General features: G+C 46.8%; 1 protein-coding gene across 1 annotated transcript; it reads right to left on the bottom strand.

Annotated features, from left to right (window-relative positions):
• Nucleotides 1-4,304: 4,304 nt before the first annotated feature.
• On the bottom strand, nucleotides 4,305-21,480 carry LOC142556974 (phosphatidylinositol-3,5-bisphosphate 3-phosphatase MTMR14-like). The gene is made up of 11 exons (XM_075671419.1): nucleotides 21,344-21,480; nucleotides 19,325-19,441; nucleotides 15,188-15,261; nucleotides 14,033-14,103; nucleotides 12,703-12,780; nucleotides 11,712-11,775; nucleotides 9,407-9,569; nucleotides 9,268-9,304; nucleotides 8,294-8,358; nucleotides 8,176-8,225; nucleotides 4,305-4,561 (listed from the first exon to the last, which is right to left on the bottom strand). Exons 1-11 carry the CDS (start codon nucleotides 21,478-21,480, stop codon nucleotides 4,305-4,307), a joined length of 1,113 nt encoding a protein of 370 aa, XP_075527534.1.
• Between the last annotated feature and the right edge of the window lie 208 nt (nucleotides 21,481-21,688).

The raw sequence follows: 21,688 nt of genomic DNA, 5'->3' as shown, positions 1-21,688 counted from the left end.
CACTGCCCAGCTGATCTGATGTTTGGTATCCGCGTGCGCCTTCTGAGAATGCCCGTGAAAACGGCGGTAGCCTTAAAGGCCGCCCCACATACAGCGTTTCTACCGGCGTTTTTTGGCGTTGCGTCTCCCGGCGTGGTCGCATGAACGGCGCCAGGGAGGGCGTCCAGCCACACGAGCGGCACGCGGACCAGCGCCAGCGCAGCGTCGCACAATGTGACCAGATTTATTTTGCCAGATACCTCCTAAGCTAATTGTGTAATATCAATGAAAAGAGCTGTCATAAGTATTCTTCAATGCAATACTTATACCTTTTGCATAGTTTTACGCTAAATAAAATATTCAGGGCTGTGTAGAAAAATTACACAAGGCTAAGCTTCAGAAAACTGGCAGCAATATCGGCGTGAACATCACGAGCGGTCGGCGCGTCGGCGTGCGAAGCTGAGCATCGAGGGTTCTTTATTCTATGATAGAGGGGGAAGTAGGTGCTTTTTATTGCTAGACGCCATACGCCACATCATGGAAAGAAGGCAGCAGCTTTTGCTGCTAAAAAAGAAGCTCCTGCTTCTCATTTGGTACACCCGGCAGGACGATGGCGGCGACTTCAATCCACAAAACGTTTTTTTTAACACGATTCTTGTGTTCCTTGTGTTTGGTCTGCCACAATATCGGCCTTGCTTCTACAATGGCTATAAGAAGCTCGTTATCGATGTTCGCCGGTAGCATGATTGAAGCGACCAAACAAACAGCAATGGCGGCGCGAACTGCGAATCTGCGGAAGTTTCTTGCAAGAGTTGCCAGCAGCGCGGCCACGCCCTGCCACGCGCTGATTGGTCGGTGCTGTCGAGCCGCTTCCGACGGCGGCGGCGAGATCTGGTGTCCCTTGAGCACGACGTTTTGGCTTGGCGCCAGCCTCAGCGTCGACGCCGAGCGACGCCGGGTGACAAAACGCCAGAAAACGCCGGGAAAACGCTGAATGTGGGGCGGCCTTAATACCACTTAGCCGGCGGCGACCGATGGATGCTTTTGTGTGCGATCGCCATCGGGTCCCAATTATGGTGTTCGGATTTCAAGCAAACCGGCACACAGCTGCACGGGAGACAGCTTTCTGAGTACTGGCAGGGTAGCCCGCTGTCCGGCTGATATGCAGTCAATAAGCCGTTGTTTCATGGAAAAATTCGCGCAGCTTGCATGGCGGCCGCTTGCAGATGAAAAGAGGAGGACATCAGGGGCCGATACTCGCAGCACAACGTAGGGGAGAGGGAGGTGACACGTGTCTGAGAAATCCTATGCCCTGGCGTGTTGTAAAGAGTGCCACTGTTTCTACCAATGCCGTGTGCGGTGCGAAGGTGGTTGTGCTATTGGTTACAATGATGTGAACTCGCATGTGTGATTGGCTGGTTTGCGACTACTTTGTGCAAGTGAGGGCTTAAAAAGTCATGTTTGGTTGTGTGGGAGGAAAAGCGGAGCTTCGGGCTTGGACTCGGACTGACGCCTTGGCGTTTGAATAAAACGTCCCTTCGTCGGACAACGGCTCTTCCTTCGCGCTGCCACCGTGCACTCGAATCATCGAGGGGCGCCGACTTCGGACCTTCAACACCTTCCCTCCTTGACTAGCGTTGAAGCTACCAGAGGACAAAGGGAAAGGAAATTACCTGCCTTGTTTAGAATCAAAAACACACCATAACCCACGAGCACGACCGCGCGGACAGGTTTGCCGTCATGATTGAAACATTAGCGGCGCCACAGGAGGTTTTACCTTTACTGCGATAACAAATATATGGGAACTCCAGGCGCATTCCAGCCGTCGTCGTCACCGTCGGCGCTGCGGTGATGTTCCGTATAAAGTCCAAGGGTGATAACGTCGTCCTCACGCGCCGTATGCTGTATGTGCAAATGAAAGCGTGCGAGGGTGCGCCAGCGATGGCGGCGCAATCTCGCGCGCGCAAGGGAGAAAGCTGGGAGGAATTACTTACATGACATTCAGCAAACAGTCTGTGTAGAGGGCGCTTATTCCGAGTCAAAAGTTATTATTCAAGGGGTACCACACGGCTCAGTACTGGAACCCTTGTTTTGCATTTGCATTACCGACTTACCTGATGTTCTTAATCTTTTTGATGCTATTCTATATGCTGATACTACTATTTACATGTTAGATAAGTATTCAACTAGCGTATTCTTTGAACTCAACAATGAACTAGAGAAAGTTGTGGAATGGTGCCTGTTCATGATATTTACGTGATATAAACTCAGTTCATGAGATTCAAAACGCAACAGAGGATGGTGTCGTGTATCCCCCTAATAATCCTCGATAGTGAACTTATTCCTGCAGCGAACTGAGTGTCGTTTGTTGGCGTAAAATTAGATCCTAACTTGGAGTTTACTAATTCTATTGCGGTTGTTAAACAAAAAACAACTTTTGGCATAAGAGCACTCATTGAATCACGCACATTTTTTTTTTCAGAACACGAATTATTATCTTAATACTTTGCGTTCATTCATAGTCGTATAACCCATGGTATAGCTTCCTTAGCTATTCACGTGATCACCAACAGTTCACATTACTCAAATGCTGTCCCGCTACTCCAGGCTAACTTTATACTATCTGTATCTGGCTTGTTTAGGTATAATTTAAGTGTTATATTTTTAAAATTACTTAACAACCAGCTTGCTCACGAATTTGCGGACTGCAGATTACTCACTAATACTAACCACGCTAGGTTTGTGCTGAATTTCAACTTTTCACTACCTAAAGGTAAAACCAACTATGGAAAAATTACATGCTCGTTTTTAGCATTAAAAATATGGAATGACCTACCACATTCACTTAAACTGACGTCATCCTTTAATGTATTCAAACATGAATTAGTTATTTTTTGTAAATATTTTCATGCCCTATTACATGTTCTTCAGGATAAGTATGATTTTTGATATATGTACTTTTTTGTTTTCTCTTACCAATGTATTGCATTACGCGCGTTCATTTGTTTTCCTTGTACTTTTTTTCTATTTTTGCAGCTTTAACCACGCTTTGAATACATCTTTTTTTTAGAACCGAGGGTCCCGTTGCGGTTATTCACTTTGGGACCCTCGTCTGCATACTATGTGTTACTCATTCATTCTTGTTGAATGAAGAATAAGCAATCTGACACTGAAGCGTGCCGTCTTTGGTACGCAAAGCACCGGGAGGAAGGGAGGGAGCAGGGGGAGGGGGGGGTTGTTCTACTCTGGCGGGTGCTCCGTATGACACAGCCCCGTGGGCCCTATCTTGAAAGCGATCTGCGATGAGGACAGAGTCTACGCGTCAATGTGTGAATGTCTGTCTTGCTCACGGGTACGTCAAAGCCGTTCGGTCACATACAGAATCGCAATCGCGCCAGCGTCGAACACAGCTCGTCTAGTTCCAAACTATCTACCTGTGCTGCCGCTAGACTCCCCTAACTGGGCAGGGAATTAGCAAATCTCGTGCCGCATTGCGATCCGCAACTACGAAGGAAATCTTTCGCGTCATGCTTAAGACAGTGCAAGCGTAAAAGTAGTATTGGGCGGCCGCGAAGACCCACCCAAGACCAGAACGACGTAAGCGACTCTTCACGCGGAACATGAGAGGTGCGGAAGTATAAACAGGTTCAGCAAACGACAACAGAAGTTGGCGGTATGCTCTTCGTAAAACAGAATGAAATTCTGGGGTTTTACTTCAAGAAACCACGATTTCATTACGAGGCACGCCGTAGCGGAGGACTCCAGATTAATTTTGACCACCAGGGGATCTTCAACGCGCCCCCAATCTTCATAAAGTAAGAGCAAAATTAAAGGTGAAGAAATAACTTCCCGCCCGCGGCACCCTAACCCGCTGCCTCTGCATTATGCCAACGGTCCTATAATAATTGTGCTACAGCGACGACCGGCACTCCGTGTATTGGCTTAAATGTTTACGTGAGCTAACCCAAGAAGTTCTTGGAGCAAGAATTTAGCGACACAGTGCGACTGCGCCACTACCCCAAAGCCCTAGTGAAAAAAATATTGGTTGGGCAGGCCGATATGACTTTTCATTCGAGGAAAGATGCACACGGTGAGCCTAAATTAATTATTTTGTCAAATTCATAGTTCGAAAAATTTTGTGGTTGTGGTACCAAGTTGTGGCTTCAGGTAGTGCTATACCTGGTTCTCTCAGTATTAGCCAATGCCCCTCGCGACCACGTTGACTGATGTGGAATTGCATTTAACACTGGCGTCACGTAGAACAACATTACCTTTTAGAAAAGTTAACGTCTTTCACTATCCAATCATTAACAAGCAAACAACTGTCAAGGAACTTGCCCACTTCTTCCACATTCGTCATTGGAGTCGGCTGGCGCAGAAAAGTTTCGCGGTGCATCAGGTCCCCGACTGCTCAAGGTGCTTTCGCAGCTGGCATCGTGGCTGGTATCGCTATCGAAGCCTTGCACTGATGGCCCGGCACTGGTCGCGTCCACCTGCAGCGTCTCTTGCCCGGTGTGGCTGGTGCCGGCTGCCGCAATCCGGTGTACTGAACAGCTGGCATCGGTTTCCTGAGACTCTTCCCCTGTAGCGGAGAAATAGCACCAAATCAATTCAGTGCCCAATAAATTGTCACTACCTGGGGTTATTTGATGTGAACCCAATGCACAGAACACAAACTTTCGTTTTTCTTTTTGCATTTCGGCCTGATCGAAAAGCGGCCGCATAGGCCGGGATTTGATCCCGCGACCTCGTGCTTAGCAGCGCAACGCCAAAGCCCCTAAGCAGCCAACGGTGGGTTCTGATGAAGTATGCCTTCTATGAATGAGCGAGATTTCGGTAACTCGACCACTACCGCTCAGATCGTTGAAAATACTGCCTAGCTACTCTTCTCTGAACGCCAAGCGATAGGCTAGCTCCGACTGCGTCATGTGAAGCGCTGCAAAGGCGCCATCGGCGCACGCGACATGCATGATCGAGTAATGACTTCTTTCCGCTACACAACAATTCCAAAGCAAAGCACACAAGTAGTACGCTTGCAAAGATGTAAGCGATCATACAATAACATGCTTTCCTTATATGCGATCTTATCTACTGACCCCCTCTGGCCCATTCTAAAGGCGCGTAATGTCTAAATTGGCTGCTGGAAAAAAAGTAAGGCCACAGTGGAACGCTCCGCGTCTGATGATGTACTGCTGCGCGGCGTTAAGAGTGCCGAATTGTAGTTTGTTTTATCTTTAGAACTAAAAAATTCACGAAATTCACAATCAATAGTAGCCATAAAATAATTTTAGAGAATACAGGAATCGTCTAGCAGATTTGTTTTTATCCTAGCTTGAACGGAGGGTAAATGAAGGTGATGAATGTGCTGCAGCCTGCCTCCTATGGAGACTTCCCCTCTAGACACAGTGCAAAAAAGGACTTCTTGCGAAAGTTGCTTAGATTTCCTAGGTAAGAAATGTATTTTGCGCCACAAAGTACACACAGTGCACAGTTCCGAAGGAGGTGTTTCTCCACCGAGCTCTGCGCATGTCAGAACCGCACCCCACGAGCAGTGCTCTCTCCATAACCGTGGTTTCCCTTTCCAGAGGAGGTGTCAAGGCGCATTTGGAAGGGTCTGGGCATGCAGACTTTCTCCCTCCGCCTCCTAGCGTCAAGGGGGGCTACAAAAAAAAAAAAAAAGGCCAGCATATGTGGCGTTAGGTGTTCACCCTTGATATACAAAAAAAAGTTTTAAATATTACCTCGCCGCTGCCTGGATGGGGGAATATTTACAATAATGTTATACTTAGTGGCACGCTTGTGAACCTTTTCGGTTGGTTAGTAATTTAAGAAGCGAGGCGAGATTTCTGAAGCCCGTGAATACAGTGCTTCCCTTAACCATACCTACGCACTCCAACTCCGTGTGCCGCAGTGCGTACGTTTATTTAGAACTGCACAGCTTGTGCAGATTGGCTAATGTTCTGCAGTGGCTTCTGTGCATTTTGCAGAAAAACAATGCAAATTGGAAGGCAAGAAGAAGAAAAAGTTTTGTTTCGCTAATCTCATCCCTTCAGCTGCTCTTATACTAAGAGTCGCCGACTCGATGTGTGCGATTCGAACTGCACAAGCCAGACTAATACCTCTCAGATGAATGTGAGACACTGTCCGCGATGAGGGAAGCTTTTGTGAAGGTCGTAGCATTCACTTGCTGTAGTTAAAGGCGTTGAAGGCCCCTAACCAGTTTTGGGCGTTATAGACAGACACGCACAGCGCGTAGATCACACGGTGGCAATCGCATATCTGACAACTCTTCCGATTAACCAGGAGACTCCTGAATTCTGACTCATCATTCGGAGTGTACAAGCACGGCCTTAAATCTCCCGAAAAACTGCCTCACTCCCACCGCGAAAAAAAAAAAGAGTAACAGAAGATAACCGCGTCCTGCCGCACAACCACATTCTAATTTCCATTATACGCTAGATAGCTCGCGTAAGTCAGATTTAAATGCAAGAAATTTGTGTATAGGCAGTGTAGACCTCAGTTCGCTTCAGATCGAGGCATGCGTGAGGAGTGCGCGTGTGGAAAAATCCTAATATGCGTGGCGAAATGGCAGTCTATTTTAGGCCATCTTCGCCGTTATGCTACCCTGTTAGGCAGCCAAGTATATTATAAGTTGTAAGGGGACCACTTTCACGGAGCAAAGTATGTGTTCCTCATTTACACACGTGCCATCTCTGGTCACAGTACGCCCGCCACGACATGTGATAACTGCGCTAGAAGCCATTCAGAAAAGTTTCCGATGGTGTTAAGGCCAAGGACGAGCGAAGTTTTTTAGAGCGCAGCTCTTTGCCGTCCGTTCCTGGGTTTCGCGTCGTCGTCGGCGTCGTCGTCGGCCTCGTAACCAGCTCCGCCCCCCTTTCATCCCCCCAGCGCTAGCAGCGACCGACTGATACCGCTGGATGCCGCTGACGCCGCTAGAGAGTCAAGATAACGTGACTGCATAGAACACCGTCGCCGCCATGCAGAAAGAGGAGGAAAGGGTCCCCCCCCCCCTGTTCTTGTGTGGCGGATAGCTGGGGTTGACTCACTATCGCCGTCAGCGGCATCAGTCAGTCGCTGCTATCTCTTCCCTCCTCCCTTTATCGTGTTGTCCGCTTGCTGCGCGCGCTTCTGCCCCCATCGTTTGCCGCTGGGTGTACACGCCGCCCCCCTCCGCTTCCGCTTACTGCTGGTTGCTCTCGACGGCGGCGATGAGCCTCCGCTTCGGCGGCGCGAACTGCAGGGTCTTCTCGGCGGCGGCGATGAGCTTCTGCTTCAGCCTCGCTTACTGCTGGTTGCTCTCGACGGCGGCGATGAGCCTCCGCTTCGGCGGCGCGAACGGCAGGGTCTTCTCGGCGGCGGCGCTTAGCCTCTGCTTCCCCCACGGCTGTGACAACCTCGCGAGGCACTTGTATAGATCTCGTCTGAGAATCAAGCATTGGTGTACCAAGTCGAACATATATCAGTCTATTTCTCCGACCACAAAGCTTCCTTCATGACTGTCAAGAACTGTTAGTGGAGTCTTTGTTAAAGGAATACGTGTGAAAAATAAAAAAATTATGTGATAGCGCATACATGTGTTGCTCGATTTCTTTGCCTCAATCTATCCAAAAGGTGAAACAGCTTATTTGCTGCGCTCACATTTCGCATTAGGAAGTAACGTAATCGTCGGTAATTTTTTTCTTGTGTCGTCGTCCCGCTATCGCACCTTCCTCACTCAGCTACCGCGAAAGGAAGCGCTATACTAAGCGAAGGATACAAAGTGACATAAATGCATTGTTTGTTAACTGAGTCGACACTCCTGGCTAGCTTACTCGCTGCTCTTAGCCATAAGGAACGTGGTGCGAACAACATCCTTGCTGGCCATTACTACTAAGCAAACGATTCAAATTGAGCCTGCAAGGAACGTCGTCGTTTGAATTCTACGTTTAGTGGGTGCTTTTTCGTGGAGTGCTGCAATTGGAAACATTTTGTACATAATGCTCAGCTTACCGAACTACGCACCACATACCGCCGAGCAAAGGACGTTTCGCACCCCTGAAGAACTGATAATTTTTGAATATGCGTGCAGCCTGGCTTCATAAAGAAAAATGAACAACCAAATGTGCCAAGGAAGCCATCTGAACACGCTCTCAAGAAAGAACGCGGAACGGGGAAGTTGTGATTAAGTTTACGTACCCGAGGCCTTGGCCGTTCCAATACTTTCAGGGATCTTGTTGGCGGTATTACTGAAAATGTCGGGGGAAAAACATTTAATGCTACTATGGTCTCTGGTGTAAATACAAAACAAACTTACAGGCTTAGCGTTGAAAACTCTTCCGTGCTGATATACTTCAGCATGTTGAAGCAGAAGAAGAATATCTGCAAGTAGAAGCCAATGCAGGGAACAATAGATTTTTACAAACGCGGTTATCAAAATATTCAAGGGTACAAGTCTTCCTAGTGTGGTGGCACACGCAACGGCAGCCCTTGCTGAATGTCGATACCACCGATCCATGTACAGCTAGGAAATGGCTAACGGAGAAAGCTTCAGCTCAATAGTAGTAGTAAAGCTCTTGCTCTGCTGCTTTTTTGAACTGTTTGCGTGACACGAGAGTTTCTATAGCAATTAGACATATACCTAAAGATGGTCAGTTGTTATGTGAAGCATTCGCTGTGCTCTATTGCCTCTAATTTCTCAAAACATCGGAAATCTTGAGCAAACAACAGTTCCGCAAGAATGCCGACGAGGTTGTGTAGTTTCTATTTTTGTGTGAGAAAATGGCATATGTCACATCCCAACAGTAGCCCCCTCACTGGCAAGCATAACGTAAGATTCTACAACTGTGCCTGTAACGTATCTAACTTTGCCCCCGTCTGGACGCACGCTACACTATTGCCGCCACAAAATCCGACGCGCCACCTTCATTTACTCAAACATTCCGCCAAACAATATGCACAAGCGACAATTAGAAACAGAACCATGACCATCTTTGCGTAACTCGTCATTATTGAGTGACAAATCAAGCCACTTGGTTTCACCATTTACTCACATCAATATTTTGGAAGCACTCTCGAGCCCACCCCCAGCGACGATTTCACGATCTCGGGACCCTCAGCAACTCTCAATGGTTTAGAGTTTAATCGCCTAACTTTTTCACTTCTGCCATTAACTACACTTATTTTTCTCACACTCCAGCAATTTTGTACGTCAGACGGAGGAACTCCGGATGAATTCTTAAAGCAGGAAGAAGAACGAAAAAAGCTTTCGATACTCAGAGCAAAACTCACCTCTTCGTTTTTTTGTACCCGGTCAGGTAGATTATGACTGAAATGGCAGAAAAATGTGAGCATAATTAGCACAGGCGGACAATTATGGGAGAAGACATCTAAACGATCGCTTGTATTTGACAACAAGCGATCAACTTGCCTGAAGAGGAACCAGTCATACGCGGCAGTTAGGTAGGCCATCTCCAATGCCGACAGGTTCTGGTGAATCTTGTTATCGGCCCATAGGGATAAACGCAGCATTGAGATGAACAGGGCCGTGCGGTCCCAGCCGGAGATACAGTGAACCAAAAGGCCGGAATCACCTAAGTGTGTGTCATGTTAGATTTGGCAGTTAAAGCCGCAGTGCATACATAAGCAGACATTCAAAGATGTCAACTACAAACCAATTTTACGGATCCCAAAAGGAGAGAGCTTAGTGTTCCGAACCGTTCTAGAGTTTGGAAGAGCTCAAAAGAGAGTCAGACGAATCAGCGATACATGTAAATTAAGGGGTCGGACGACGGATCGAGAAGAAATATTCTAGTTGAGGATAACATACGTAGTCGCGCACGTAACGTAATGCGTATAACAGATCATCTGAGTTGCAGTAGAAAGAGAAACTTCAGCAGGGCAGAATTTTAGAAGAAATTATGAGATTATTAAACTTGTAGGCATCCAATGGAGCCTGTTGACGTTGGAGGTCGCTAGGATGGACTCATCCTGCCGGAAGGAGAAGAGGGGCTACAATGGCAAATGTACATGATCGTGCAGAACTGAGATTTAGAATGAAGGGAGAGTAATTTCGAAGAAAAATAGTTACTGCCATGGTGCACGTAAATTAGCATTTTTTTTTGTCAATATAGATAACGCCCGTTTTACGACATGGCATAGCGCAATATTTGAAATATCTCACGTCGAACGCGAAGACCGCCTTTTCCGCGCAGCTGCAGTGACTTACAGAAATTACAATAGGGCACTCTTGGATGAACTGATACTCGTGTGCTGCAGCAATGTCGCGCTATATGCTTAAGCGAACATGAAAACTTAGGCCACAGCTCCAGCCGTTAATAAGTTTAATAGTGTGCTTAAGAGTACAATGCACAACGAATGCAGTCGTATTGTTTAATTAAAACCACAGTAAAAAACGATTTAGTCAGCTTACAACCCTGATATCTGCTCATTTCACGTTATGCACAGGCTGTGCGCCATACCAACCATAAACTCGAGCGAGAAACTGACGTCTTCAAAGTGCGTGCACACAACTAAGCTATAACGAATGATATGCACTGTCTGGCGCTGTATTTTCTACGTTGTCTAACCAATCGAAATAATACTTACTCAGTATATGTTTAAGGCCAAGAGTTTGCATTCATTGACACACAATCGAATGCTCGTCTATAGATTTCCACGCTGAGAGGAAATCTCACGCAAAACAAGAATGGCCCAGAATTAGGCAACTTGACACACTCCACATATTCGCGAGTAGCTTCTTGCATTTCTACAAAAAGAACCTTGGCTTACCTCTAACCCTTCATTTCATGAACGCTACTGTATAGGAGGCGAGTAGCACTTTCAGCGGCTTTATGCTCGACCGTCTCATGTGTGGCAGTGCTGAGACCTCAGGTGAGAAAGGTGAAGCTCACCCAAATACGCTTGGGCGCTCAAGATTACCAATACGGGGAATATAATTAAGTTTTAAGAAAACATTGGACGGAAACCCAAGTGGTCACGTTAGAAACCCAAAGGTCAGGTAAGAAACCCAAGTTATTAACGCGTAGCCCCCCCCCCCCCGCTTATCACGTGCCTCATTTTCAGATCTTCCTTTTGGCACGCAAAATCCGACATTATTTCCCTATATAAAATACACATGGCGCCACAATTACGTGGGTAAGGGTACGAATGAAATTTAGTTGATGAGCAACATTATTTACTGCGTAGCACATCTGTGGCGAGGACTGGAACTCCACATTGTTGTTAACTTGATGGAACTAGCCACGTGAGAATGGAACGTCTTAAAAGGCCATCTCGCAAGCCATTGTATAGTGTGCTTCAAATTATAGCATCAAAATAAGTACAGTAACTTACTGACAAAAAAAATGGTATTAAACTCGCCACTGAGTAAAAAGACAGCTAAGTGGAGTAAGCAAAGAGACCGCCGCACGACTTGACTTAAATGTGGTCGCAAGGGTCATGTAGAGCAAGAGGTCGGCATAACCGGTGAATTTCATTCATGCGGATGTTTGAGTGTCATTTTTCGATTGCTTATTGCGGCTATAGTGAAGAGCCATACGCATTTTGGAAATCAACAGACTAAGGAGTTCCCCTGCCCACAAGCAGAGGTCAAAAGAACAACTTAATTTGTATTCCCAGCATAACACGCGGCGGTAAACATCTAGCGTACCGAGCGCGGACTAATGTGAAGCGAACTGATACTGACGATTCATGAATGTAAAAGCAAACCTTACCGTCGGTAATGACGTTCAGTAAGAACTTAAGGTAATTTTTGGTGAGCTCTACCAGGTCCCAATGCTGAAAAGAAAAAAAAAGCACTAATGAACAGCTTTCTTTTTATTGTGTCCGGAAATATCCTGTCATTGCGATGTATATTGCTTTCTACTAAATGAAGATTACGTTAGAACGTTCGTAAAACGATATTTGCTTATTGACTGTCAACGTAGCCACTGCAGCCTTGTAGACGCAAGTGAGATGAACTTCTGGCTCACCCACTGGTGTCACTTCTTACGCTGTAGTTCTGAAATGTACTGTCATCCGTGAACGCGTATGAATGAAGAAAAAAAAATCGGCCCGAGGTTGGTGGAAGTAACAATGGTGGAACTAACAATGCCGAGGACAACAAAGATATTTAAAAGCTGCAGTATTACTCTCCCTTAAGGCCTCGGCGCTGGGATTTAGCCACAGGGAAAATGTGACGCTGTGTGGAAATTCGTTCAGGCAACAAAACGCATATCACGATAATACTTTCTTTACCATTCCATATGTTAACTTCTAAATTCATTCTATTGTAAATTATTAAGTGAATCCTTTCTTCCAAAATGTATTCGCCCATTCGTCTTAACCGATTTCTCAGTTAAACTATTTTATTCTCAGTTTGGCCTCTTCAAGCTGATTTCTTCTGAATTCATTAAGTGTGCGCACAACCACCAAATTCCTGGCACATACTCCATAGTGGGTACGAGCCATGTCCTGGAGACATCATCTTCATTGTTACAAATGCGCAAGTAAAGCTTTTATTTCGATTTTGTACGCTCAAAGTACACTATATTCGAGTGTAATAGCGATACATTATTTAGTCAGTGCCGTACTAAACTGTTCTTGACGGTGGCTGTAGCATTTTCGTATCTTCTGCAATAGGAAAAGTACCTGGCAGTAGTTTCCTTACAAGCACTACCTTGTAGATAATGGCTGAAAGTTTTTTTTTTTTCTTTTTACACTCACCTTGTAATTCTTCCAGTCAATGTTGAGCTCCGAAGAAATGCTGGTTTCGGGAACTTCCAGCTCGACGTCCACATTATGCTTCGCAAAGAAGAAACACACAGCAGTTCTTAAAACTACTGCAATATCGTATACAAAACAGCTTTTCCAGCAGCATAAAAACTTGCTGTGTTTGTTTGCGACAACTCAATTCACTTTTTTTTTTTACTTTTTATCACCTAAAATTGTACCTATTGCCGCAATGAAGGAGGCCAATATTTTGAGTAGCGGATGCATTTGTGAACAGCGAGCTTGTAACTTAAGCAAAAATGAAATTCAGATCGTACAAAGATTTTATTGATAAGAAAGACAGAGGTCGTCTTGAGGTAGTATGCTCTACGGACGCAGAAAGGGGAGTGAAAGTGAGAAGCTAGATAATGATGATGATGAGAAGAGAAGTGAGTGCTTATTTACATTAGACAGTAGCCCTGCTAGAGCCGCTTGTCTGCTTTGGTGATATGCAGGAACTTTAACAGAGCTTTAGCTGTTCGCATTGAAGTTTCAGTGTCAGGCCATGGGCCGATAAAAGGATGTTTGCCTTAACGTCTGGAGCTGGCTATCGTCGGATAGAAGCTCAGAAGGAGTAGAATGTGTCACGGAAGCCCGTCTGGTCAGGATGATACGTATTTCAAGGAAGGGGCCAGGTCACCTACTAATATAGTCTTAAAACTCGTTTTTAACGTTTAGTCGTTTTAACAAAGCTCCTGCGAAGGAGCCGAAACATTGGAAACTATTTGAAATCTTCTTCCGGCTGGTATCATGCGCCGTCCTTTAGGAAGCGCAAAAGAAAACCTATCGTCAGGCTCCCATTGCTGAGCATGAATTTCATTTGTCACTGAACCCACCAAGCGTTGATAGGTGCTGTGGTATAGCTGGTATATTATATGCAGCACCAATTCGGCCAAACAACTTATCAGCGCCAAGACTGGCAGATTATTTTTAAAGTGCACTGCGGAGCCAGCCACACCGGTTCCCTTTACGAGTCGCTCTAGCATTTCGGGATCGCGTTTCGTGTGACGTGGCACAATTGACTGCAGCCGCAATTGTTAAATATTAATACCCCAGGTACAATACATGCTGTGATGCCTTGTCTGCTTCAAATATTTATAATTCGGTGTTGTAGTACGTGATTAGTTTTGCTATTTTAAAAGAGCACTCACGTAACTTCATTCCATATGTGCTCGGTAACGAAACCTGTTCGTTCTACAATGGTAGCCTCGAAACACTGGCGCCATTGGCAAGACCTATACCGAGACGAGCTACTAGGAGCTATTACGGACATGGAGGAACGTACCTGCGTCCAGTCGAAGTAAAGGCCTTCAGGATTGTAAAGCTGCTTTACGTACTTTTCGAAGAACTCGCAACCTGCAGTGGAGATTCAAGGGAAAAAACTGTAAAATTCAAAGTGTGTAACTTAAAGTTATTAGTGTATACCAAAGAGAAGCTACACAACAAATAAGCGAATGTCATGCTCAGAAAAACGCGCAATAACGTATACGGAAGATAAATAGAAAAAAGTACACCGCAGAACATCAGCTCGCTTGTGGTGAAAGTGCAGGAACAGGTGCAGTGCTTGCCTATCAGTCACGCCACAACAGTTACGACATGTCAGTTGGGCAATATTGTTAGTCGCAATATCCTGCAGGCATGAAAGGAAAATCAAGCAATGAACTGCTTTGTACACTGGTTGAGCAGAATGTCATGGCGAGCCACTAGGTCTCTCCGCCCTTATTTCGCTCAGTCACACATGATGCAACAACTGGCCCAACGCTCAACGCTAGTGGACAAGGGCTACAATTAGATGAGAAAGTCGGTACATATGCCAGCCTTTGTCCTGTCACTTGGTAGACTATGTCTTGTTCTCTTGAATCGGAGTATTACACGAGGACAAACGAACTCGCTCGTTGAGCAGTAACCACATGCAACACTTACCCGACATGTCGCTGCCAAGTAGCTTCCCGCGGTGGATTTGTTGTCGCAGGATGTGAATGCAAACCGCACAATTCAATAGAGCATGCATCGTGTTCCGCAGTACAGGTGCTTCAACGCCTCATCATAAATACGTGCAAAATGCGTTCCGTGTGGCGAAAGCTTCTCTATAAAAATTTTACATAGGTGATGCCTCTAGTCAACAGTAAGCACCCTAGGGTGATTCAAACAAAGTTTAAAGAATAGTGGCGCCGGTCACTTTGTAGACATGAACGCAAAGAGCAGGGCGCGAATGGTATATAGCAATGTCATGTAGCACCGAAAACAATGTCAATGAGGAATTTGTAAAGTCTGCTTCTTTCCCATTCAAATAAGATTCCCTAACAATAGCATATCGAGCGCCAAGACAACTCGCTGGCAACTACTGTTTGTAGGCACATACTTTGCATACTTCAATGCAAAAAGCTCTTCCCTTCCACGACAATTCCCGGCTAGCTAGGAAAAAAGATCACAAGCTTACCTGGGTAAGGAAGCTTAAAAATGGTGAAGTCGCGGTATCTCCCAAGCTTGTCAACCTTCTCCGAGGACGTCATCCTGCAGTAAGGTAAGCTTTACATACAAGCAGATTCAAAGGCTTAGCAATAAACTTGTAAGGTTGCACAGGTTAAAACAGAGATAATGTGTCTTCAAAAAATTATGCAGAAGCCATCTATGATGATTGTTAGTGTAAGCAAATAGGCGAACGCTTCTGGATAGCTCTTCGCTTTATTAAATAAATTATGGGCTTGAACGTGTATATATCATGTAGTGAAGATATTAAGGTGTAGCTCTTCTTTTATTGCGTAATAACCGTAGAAAATAGCTGTTAACCAGCCCCCCCTCCCCCTGCAGCGGCAGTGTAGGTGGCTGAAATACTAGCTATAAGTCGATTCTTGATATTGTATGGACTATTAACATACTTCGTCGTTTTCATGTGTACATAGCCATCATCATCTTCCCGGTTCTACTTATTCGCGCATGAGCTGGGGCGTTCCCTTTTTTGAATAAAAAGCGCTTGACAGCTTGGTCGGTCTCTGTCTTATAGAGTGGTGGAGGTACATCAAGACCCCAACATCCTCTCGCGTTCCCGTCCTCCCTGGAGCTACGTTCCGGTCGCCACCTGCGCCTAGCTACCCCTACAACGATGGATACTTCCAATCCGCGGCTCTTCTGGTACCTTTGACCCTCCGCACAGACGACTCCGCCTGCGGTGCCCTCTTGGACTGTGACGAGCCCTCAATGCGATCCCCCTGTCCTTGCGGGACTCCGCGGAGATGACGTCGACGATTGGATCGACCACTACGGCCGCGTGAGTTCTTGCAATAAGTGGAACGACATCCAGAAATTAGTCACGTTGCGTTCTACTTGACCGGTGTTGCAGAGACGTGGTATTTCAACCAGGAATCCGAAATCGCGGATTGGTCCACGCTTACCTCGAAGCTGCGACAAATCTTCGCTTCCTCGTCTGGCAGTGCGGAAGTCACCAAACAGAAGCTGGGCACGCGCCTTCAAGTTCCACAAGAGTCTCATACCTCATACATAGAGGATGTCTTGGCTCTGTGCCGCCATGCGAACCCTAGCATGATGGAAGCCGAACGCGTTCGACACATATTAAAAGGCATTGGGTCTGTCCCGTTCAACGCCTTAATCGTGCAAAATCCGGATTCTGTCCAAGACATCACTTCTACGCGTCAGCGCTTAGACGAGCTGCAGTCTCTTCGTCTTCAACACACCAGCGATCCTCATGTTCCCCATTCTTCAGATCTACTTGCTCTTATCCGCACCATCATCCGCAAAGAGCTCCAAATACAAAACCTGGGGCCTTCACCTCCTGCCTGTGCCCCAACCCCCCCCCCCCCCTTTCGAATTGCGCGAGGTCGTAAAGCAAGAGTTGACAGCGCTGACTACACCCACGACGCATCTTGCTCCGGTAGCGCGTCCCACACCTACCTACGCGAATGTTGCTTAGCTACACACCCCTACTGTGGCCTCTGTGCCTACTGACAATACCTATGACCATTTGGCTTCGATGGGAACCAGAGCACTTGCTGCGCCATCCTACCCTCAGTGGCGTCCACCTCGTCCGGTTTGTTTTTACTGTGGTATACGCGGCCAAATATCTCGTTTCTGCCGCCGTCGCCAGCAGGATGAAAGACGAGGCTGTGCTGAGCACGAGAGACCGCACTCGCCGACCAGACGCCTACTATCTCAATCGTACTCGTTCCCTCAGCAGCGTTCTCGGTCTCCTCCAGCTGCTGCTAAACTGCCTCATAGTTCCCGTTCAGCCAGACGTCGTTCTCCTTCGCCTTACCGGCGCTCTACATCACCGCTTCGCCCCACTTCCCATCTTGCCCACCAGCGCTCAGAAAACTAACTGTTGCAGTTTTTTTGGGGGAAAACTGCTTCCTATCGGTCTTCAAAAATTCCTCCTGTTCGCCCGGCCAATTACTTTATGTAACTGTTGAAGGTGTTCCCGCGTCAGTTTTCATCGATACTGGTTCCGCCATTTCTGTTCTTCGTAGTGATCTGTGTTCCCGGCTGCGGAAAGTAAAAACGCATTATCCTAGACCTATTTTACGTGGTGCTGAAAATGCATTCATTCACCCCGACGGAGAGTAGTGCTCGTATTCTCATCGACGGTATTCGCCACCACATTGAGCTTATCATACTTCCAACGTGTATCCATGAACTTGTACTCGGTTGGGACTTCCTACATTCTGCTTCAGCCGTCGTTTCATGTAGAGAGGAAGTTGTCCATATCACGTACACAGCGCTTGCACCTGTTACGGACTCTTCACCTTGATGCGTGAACTTGGCCATCGCTTCAGACTACATCCTGCGTCCTGGTCACGAAGACGTTTTCGCCGTAACATCCAGTCAGATCGCCGATGGAGAGGCTCTATTCGTCCCTTCTTCCCGCTCTATTTCGCGCAGAATTCTCATTGCCGCCTGCACGTCCAGTTTTCACGTGGCCGCGTCCTTCTGTCTGCTTGCAACACGACCCCAGATCCTGTAATGCTGCCCAATGGGTTGACTGTGGCAACCCTCGCCGACACTCAACCTGTCTCTATAGTCACGCTTTGCCCTTCTTTATCGCCAGCACCAACCTCAGGTTTGGATGATTCTTTCCCTCCCCCAGCCGTTCTTGGTTCTGACCTAACAGCGGCGCAGTCCAAAGCCTTACAGGTGGTCTTGGCGAAGCACAAAGCATGTTTCGATAGCTGTCCCCCTGTGTTACGCCAAACTTCTGCGGCTACACGCTGCATCATAACCGATGGTTCCGCTATAATATGACGACGCCCCTGTCGTGTATGGCCGTCCGAAAGAAAGGTCATTGAACAACAGGTTGCTTACATGCTTGCGCGGTAGGTAATACGAGTATTAGAGGCACTTCACGACGATGTATCGGCTGGCCACTTAGGCTTCCACAAGACTTACGACCGCATCAAGACCCGCTGCTTCTGGCCTGACCTATCTACAACGGTGGCCCAATACATTGCCTCTTGTGCGACATGTCAGCACCGCAAACGCTTGACATTCCCTCCTGCCGGTTTACTCAAACCTCTCCCTTGCCCAGACGCACCTTTTGAATTTGTTGGCATTGATATATATGGCCCCTTGCCTTTGGCACCCTCCGGTCACCGCTGTATTGCCACTTCGGTCGACCATTTAACAGGATATACCAAGATTGCCTTTCTGCGATACGGTACCGCTTCTGAGTTCGCTGACGTTTTCTTGCGCCCCATCGTCTTGCGCCACGGAGCTCCTCGTGTTCTTATGAGTGACCGTGGCAAGGCGTTTATTCCCCAAGTTCTCGAGGAAGTTCTTCGGGCCGCTGATACCACCCACAAATCTACTTCTACCTATCCTCCGCAAACCAATGGCTTTACTGAGCGCTTTACTGTTCCTTACTGTTCCAAACCAATGGCCTTACTGTTCACCTCTCGCGGATGAAGCCCTTAACTCCCCGTTTAGATAATCTCTAATCTGCGACCAGGCTGGCCGCTTCCATGACGGGGGGAAGTTAGTGCAAGCACTATTAACATACTTCGTCGTTTTCATTTGTACATCGCCATCATCATCTTTCCTGTTCTACTTCTTCGCGCTTGAGCTGGGGTCTTCCTTTTTTTTTGGAATAAAAAGCGCTTGCCAGCTTGGTCGGTCTCGGTCTTATAATATGTGGGTTGTCTCCAGCGGCGCGAGCATCGGTATGAAAGGTGGCTGCTATCCTCCCTCTGTCGCTGCCGGACCGTCTCGCAGCTGCCACAGGTCGGCGGCGGAAGAGGCCTGTCCTTCCAAAGAGCTCCACAGGATCATTACTTTAGACCTTCAGACACCCCAAAGCTCTCACGTGACAGCACATGCGTCTTAAAAAGCTATAATAGTTGGCACGCCCCGCAACTCGGCTGCCCGTGAGCATATGCCACCACCCCGACAACGAGAAAAAGAGCCAAACAGCTATTCGCATTAATACGTAGCCAGCCGCGAAAGACAAGCAAGGGGCCTAAGAAACATTACCATAGGTAGCTTGCTTTGAAAATTGAAGTTGCTTTTCTATCTTGCGCTATTTGGCTGAAAAGAAGAAAAAAAGAGGATGAGTAAGAAACAGTAGACTCACTTCAAATAGAATTTTTCCTTTTTGCCTTCAACCATCAAGTCGCAAATCCGGCGTACTGACAGGAGCCTGAGGAGCTCTATGTCTTCCTTCCGCAGTTCGGCGTGCAGTGAAGCATCGCTGTGGGAAGAAGTTCAGTACAAATGGGCTTGCAAATAGCGTTTATGGAGCAACATCGAGAAAAATCAGGCGAATATATAGGGGCGCGGTTTTGAGTAGGAAGCATTAAGTCAAGGTATAATCGAGCTAAGAACAACACAAAGTTGGTTTCTTTTTTAATTGACGTTTAGAATTAGGAATGTATTCGGACTTTACGATAACGCACGCGCTTTTAACAAAGTTAAAGTACAACGAAACAGCATTTTCAGCTGGATAAGTGCCGAACGCAAAATATCCGCGTGACGTGTGCGCTTCTCGAAAAGTTGCGCTATTATGGCGGCTGCACCTTCTTGCATTTTCTACGGTCACTGTGTCTATTGGGCCTAATTGAGTATTACTCAGCGCTATCGCTACAATGACGGTGGATGTGAACAATCATTTCCGTCAAGCTCCTAGAACAGGCATAGGAAAAGGTACCTGCTACGGTGTACAATTAAAACTGAACGCAAAGCAATTGAATTGATGCTTAGGAACGACGTTACAATCTTCCCTGACACCTTATCCTTCCCTGATAAGCGTTCGGAAGCTTTAAATGTGCTTTTCCATCCTACAGCTTGAATGCGCCTACCGTGACAGAGTTGAACCCTGAGCATATTCAGCAAAATTGAAATTTACCCACCACGAAGGACATACCTTGGTTTGTGTGAATTTATATCAAAGCGAAAATGCGTGAATTGGCATCAGTCAAGCAGTAGTTATATGAAGCGAACTCCAAAAGAAGGATAAAAACAAAGGAAACGCAGGTTAACCAGAGGATATCTACGGTTGGCTACCCTGTACCGGGGAAGGGAGATATTGGTGCGAAATACAAGCGATAAAGAAGAAACGATAGAACTGCATCTGTGGGTGCCGTCAGTCTCCGAAAACGCCATGTAGTCACACACAGTCTCAACGTCCCACTAATACGGTTCAACGTCACACAGTGCAAAGTGACAACTGGCCACACAGTTCACTATCTCTTACATAACGCAGCAGCGCCTTTATAGTGGCTCGCGCTTGTCCGTATAGGTCAGTGTAAAAGAATTTTACTTTCCATGAGTGGGCACGTGTCCATATGATCGAGCGTGGCTATTTGGTAGTTTTAACGAAGGCACTCGCAAATATTGTACGTGATGGCTTCGTGGCACCCGCAGAAGCCAGAGTGTGCTATTGGGCATTCCAATCATGATGGAATATGCATTTGAAAACTCTACTGCCAGCCATAGATGGGCCAGAAAAGTGAAGTCATGTCAGGGAAGGTCGGACGGAATACGAAGCTTCAAATTAGGGTTCAGGGTATGAACACGCGCGCTTGAGCAGTTGGATGAATGCCATTGATGAAATGATAAGTTCCGCGCAAGAGCGCCAAGTTTTTTCGCTTTGTGGGCTCTCGAATGAGGAATGGCAATGCAATTGATGCTTTTATGACGCATGGGCAGATCGGACAGCTGCCCCTGTATGGTCATTTTCATGGACGCCACCGCGACTAGCAACCATGGAAATGTTATCTCGGGTCCTTCGTCAACCACTCGATGGTGAAATTGTCTTACCTCCGAGACGAACTGCTCACATGATCTATGACGTACTCCAAATTGCAAATGAAACTGTAGACATCACACTATTTGCATCAAGCGCTGCTTTTGAGTGCTGAAACGTGATGTCTCGCAAGAAATGGCCTTTCTCAACCATGGTGCGCGGAACTTCACCGTCTGCTTTTGAACAGATAAAGTTCAGTTGTCTTTCGCGGTCACTAAGAACGTTAAGAAACTTATCGGTTGAAGTTTAGGGAAAATTAGTGACGAAAGTTGTACGTGCGTGATTAGTTGACTCACATGTATTGGTAGAGTGTGAGGAAATGATTTGAAAGGGCAAGTTGTTTCTCACTATTGAGGCAAAGGCGACGTGCTTTCCGCTCCTTGAGAGAGGTCTTCGTATTCCTCTCGGGCCCCGGGGGTCGACGGAAGACCAGGGCTGTCGGGCTCGTCTGCGCAGACAGTGTAGCTTTGGAAGGACAGGCGCATGGCATTCCAGCAAACATTGCGTATTTGCACCGTCCTATTTACGAAGCTTTGTAGATGGTTCCGTATAATTCAGCTAAACAACGCAACTGCCGAAGGCAAGGAAAATTACAGGCGCTAACTTTATGGACTCGTTAGGCTCCAGGTAACAGTGGATGCTACTGTAGTTCAAATTGCGAAAATTGGTGCTAGTAATGTCATGTGACACCTA

This window comes from Dermacentor variabilis, chromosome 1 (assembly GCF_050947875.1).
Source record: "Dermacentor variabilis isolate Ectoservices chromosome 1, ASM5094787v1, whole genome shotgun sequence".
Lineage (NCBI taxonomy): Eukaryota > Metazoa > Arthropoda > Arachnida > Ixodida > Ixodidae > Dermacentor > Dermacentor variabilis.
This window is presented reverse-complemented; position numbering and strand designations above follow the sequence as displayed.

Bases quoted from the DNA above. Each gene is read 5' to 3' on its own strand.
- LOC142556974 (XM_075671419.1), bottom strand. From the start codon at position 21,480: ATGCGCCTGTCCTTCCAAAGCTACACTGTCTGCGCAGACGAGCCCGAC. The intron at 9,570-11,711 runs GTAAGGTTTGCT...ACACACACTTAG, and splicing joins ACTGAACGTCATTACCGACG to GTGATTCCGGCCTTTTGGTT. The intron at 4,562-8,175 runs GTACGTAAACTT...TCTCCGCTACAG, and splicing joins TGGAACGGCCAAGGCCTCGG to GGGAAGAGTCTCAGGAAACC.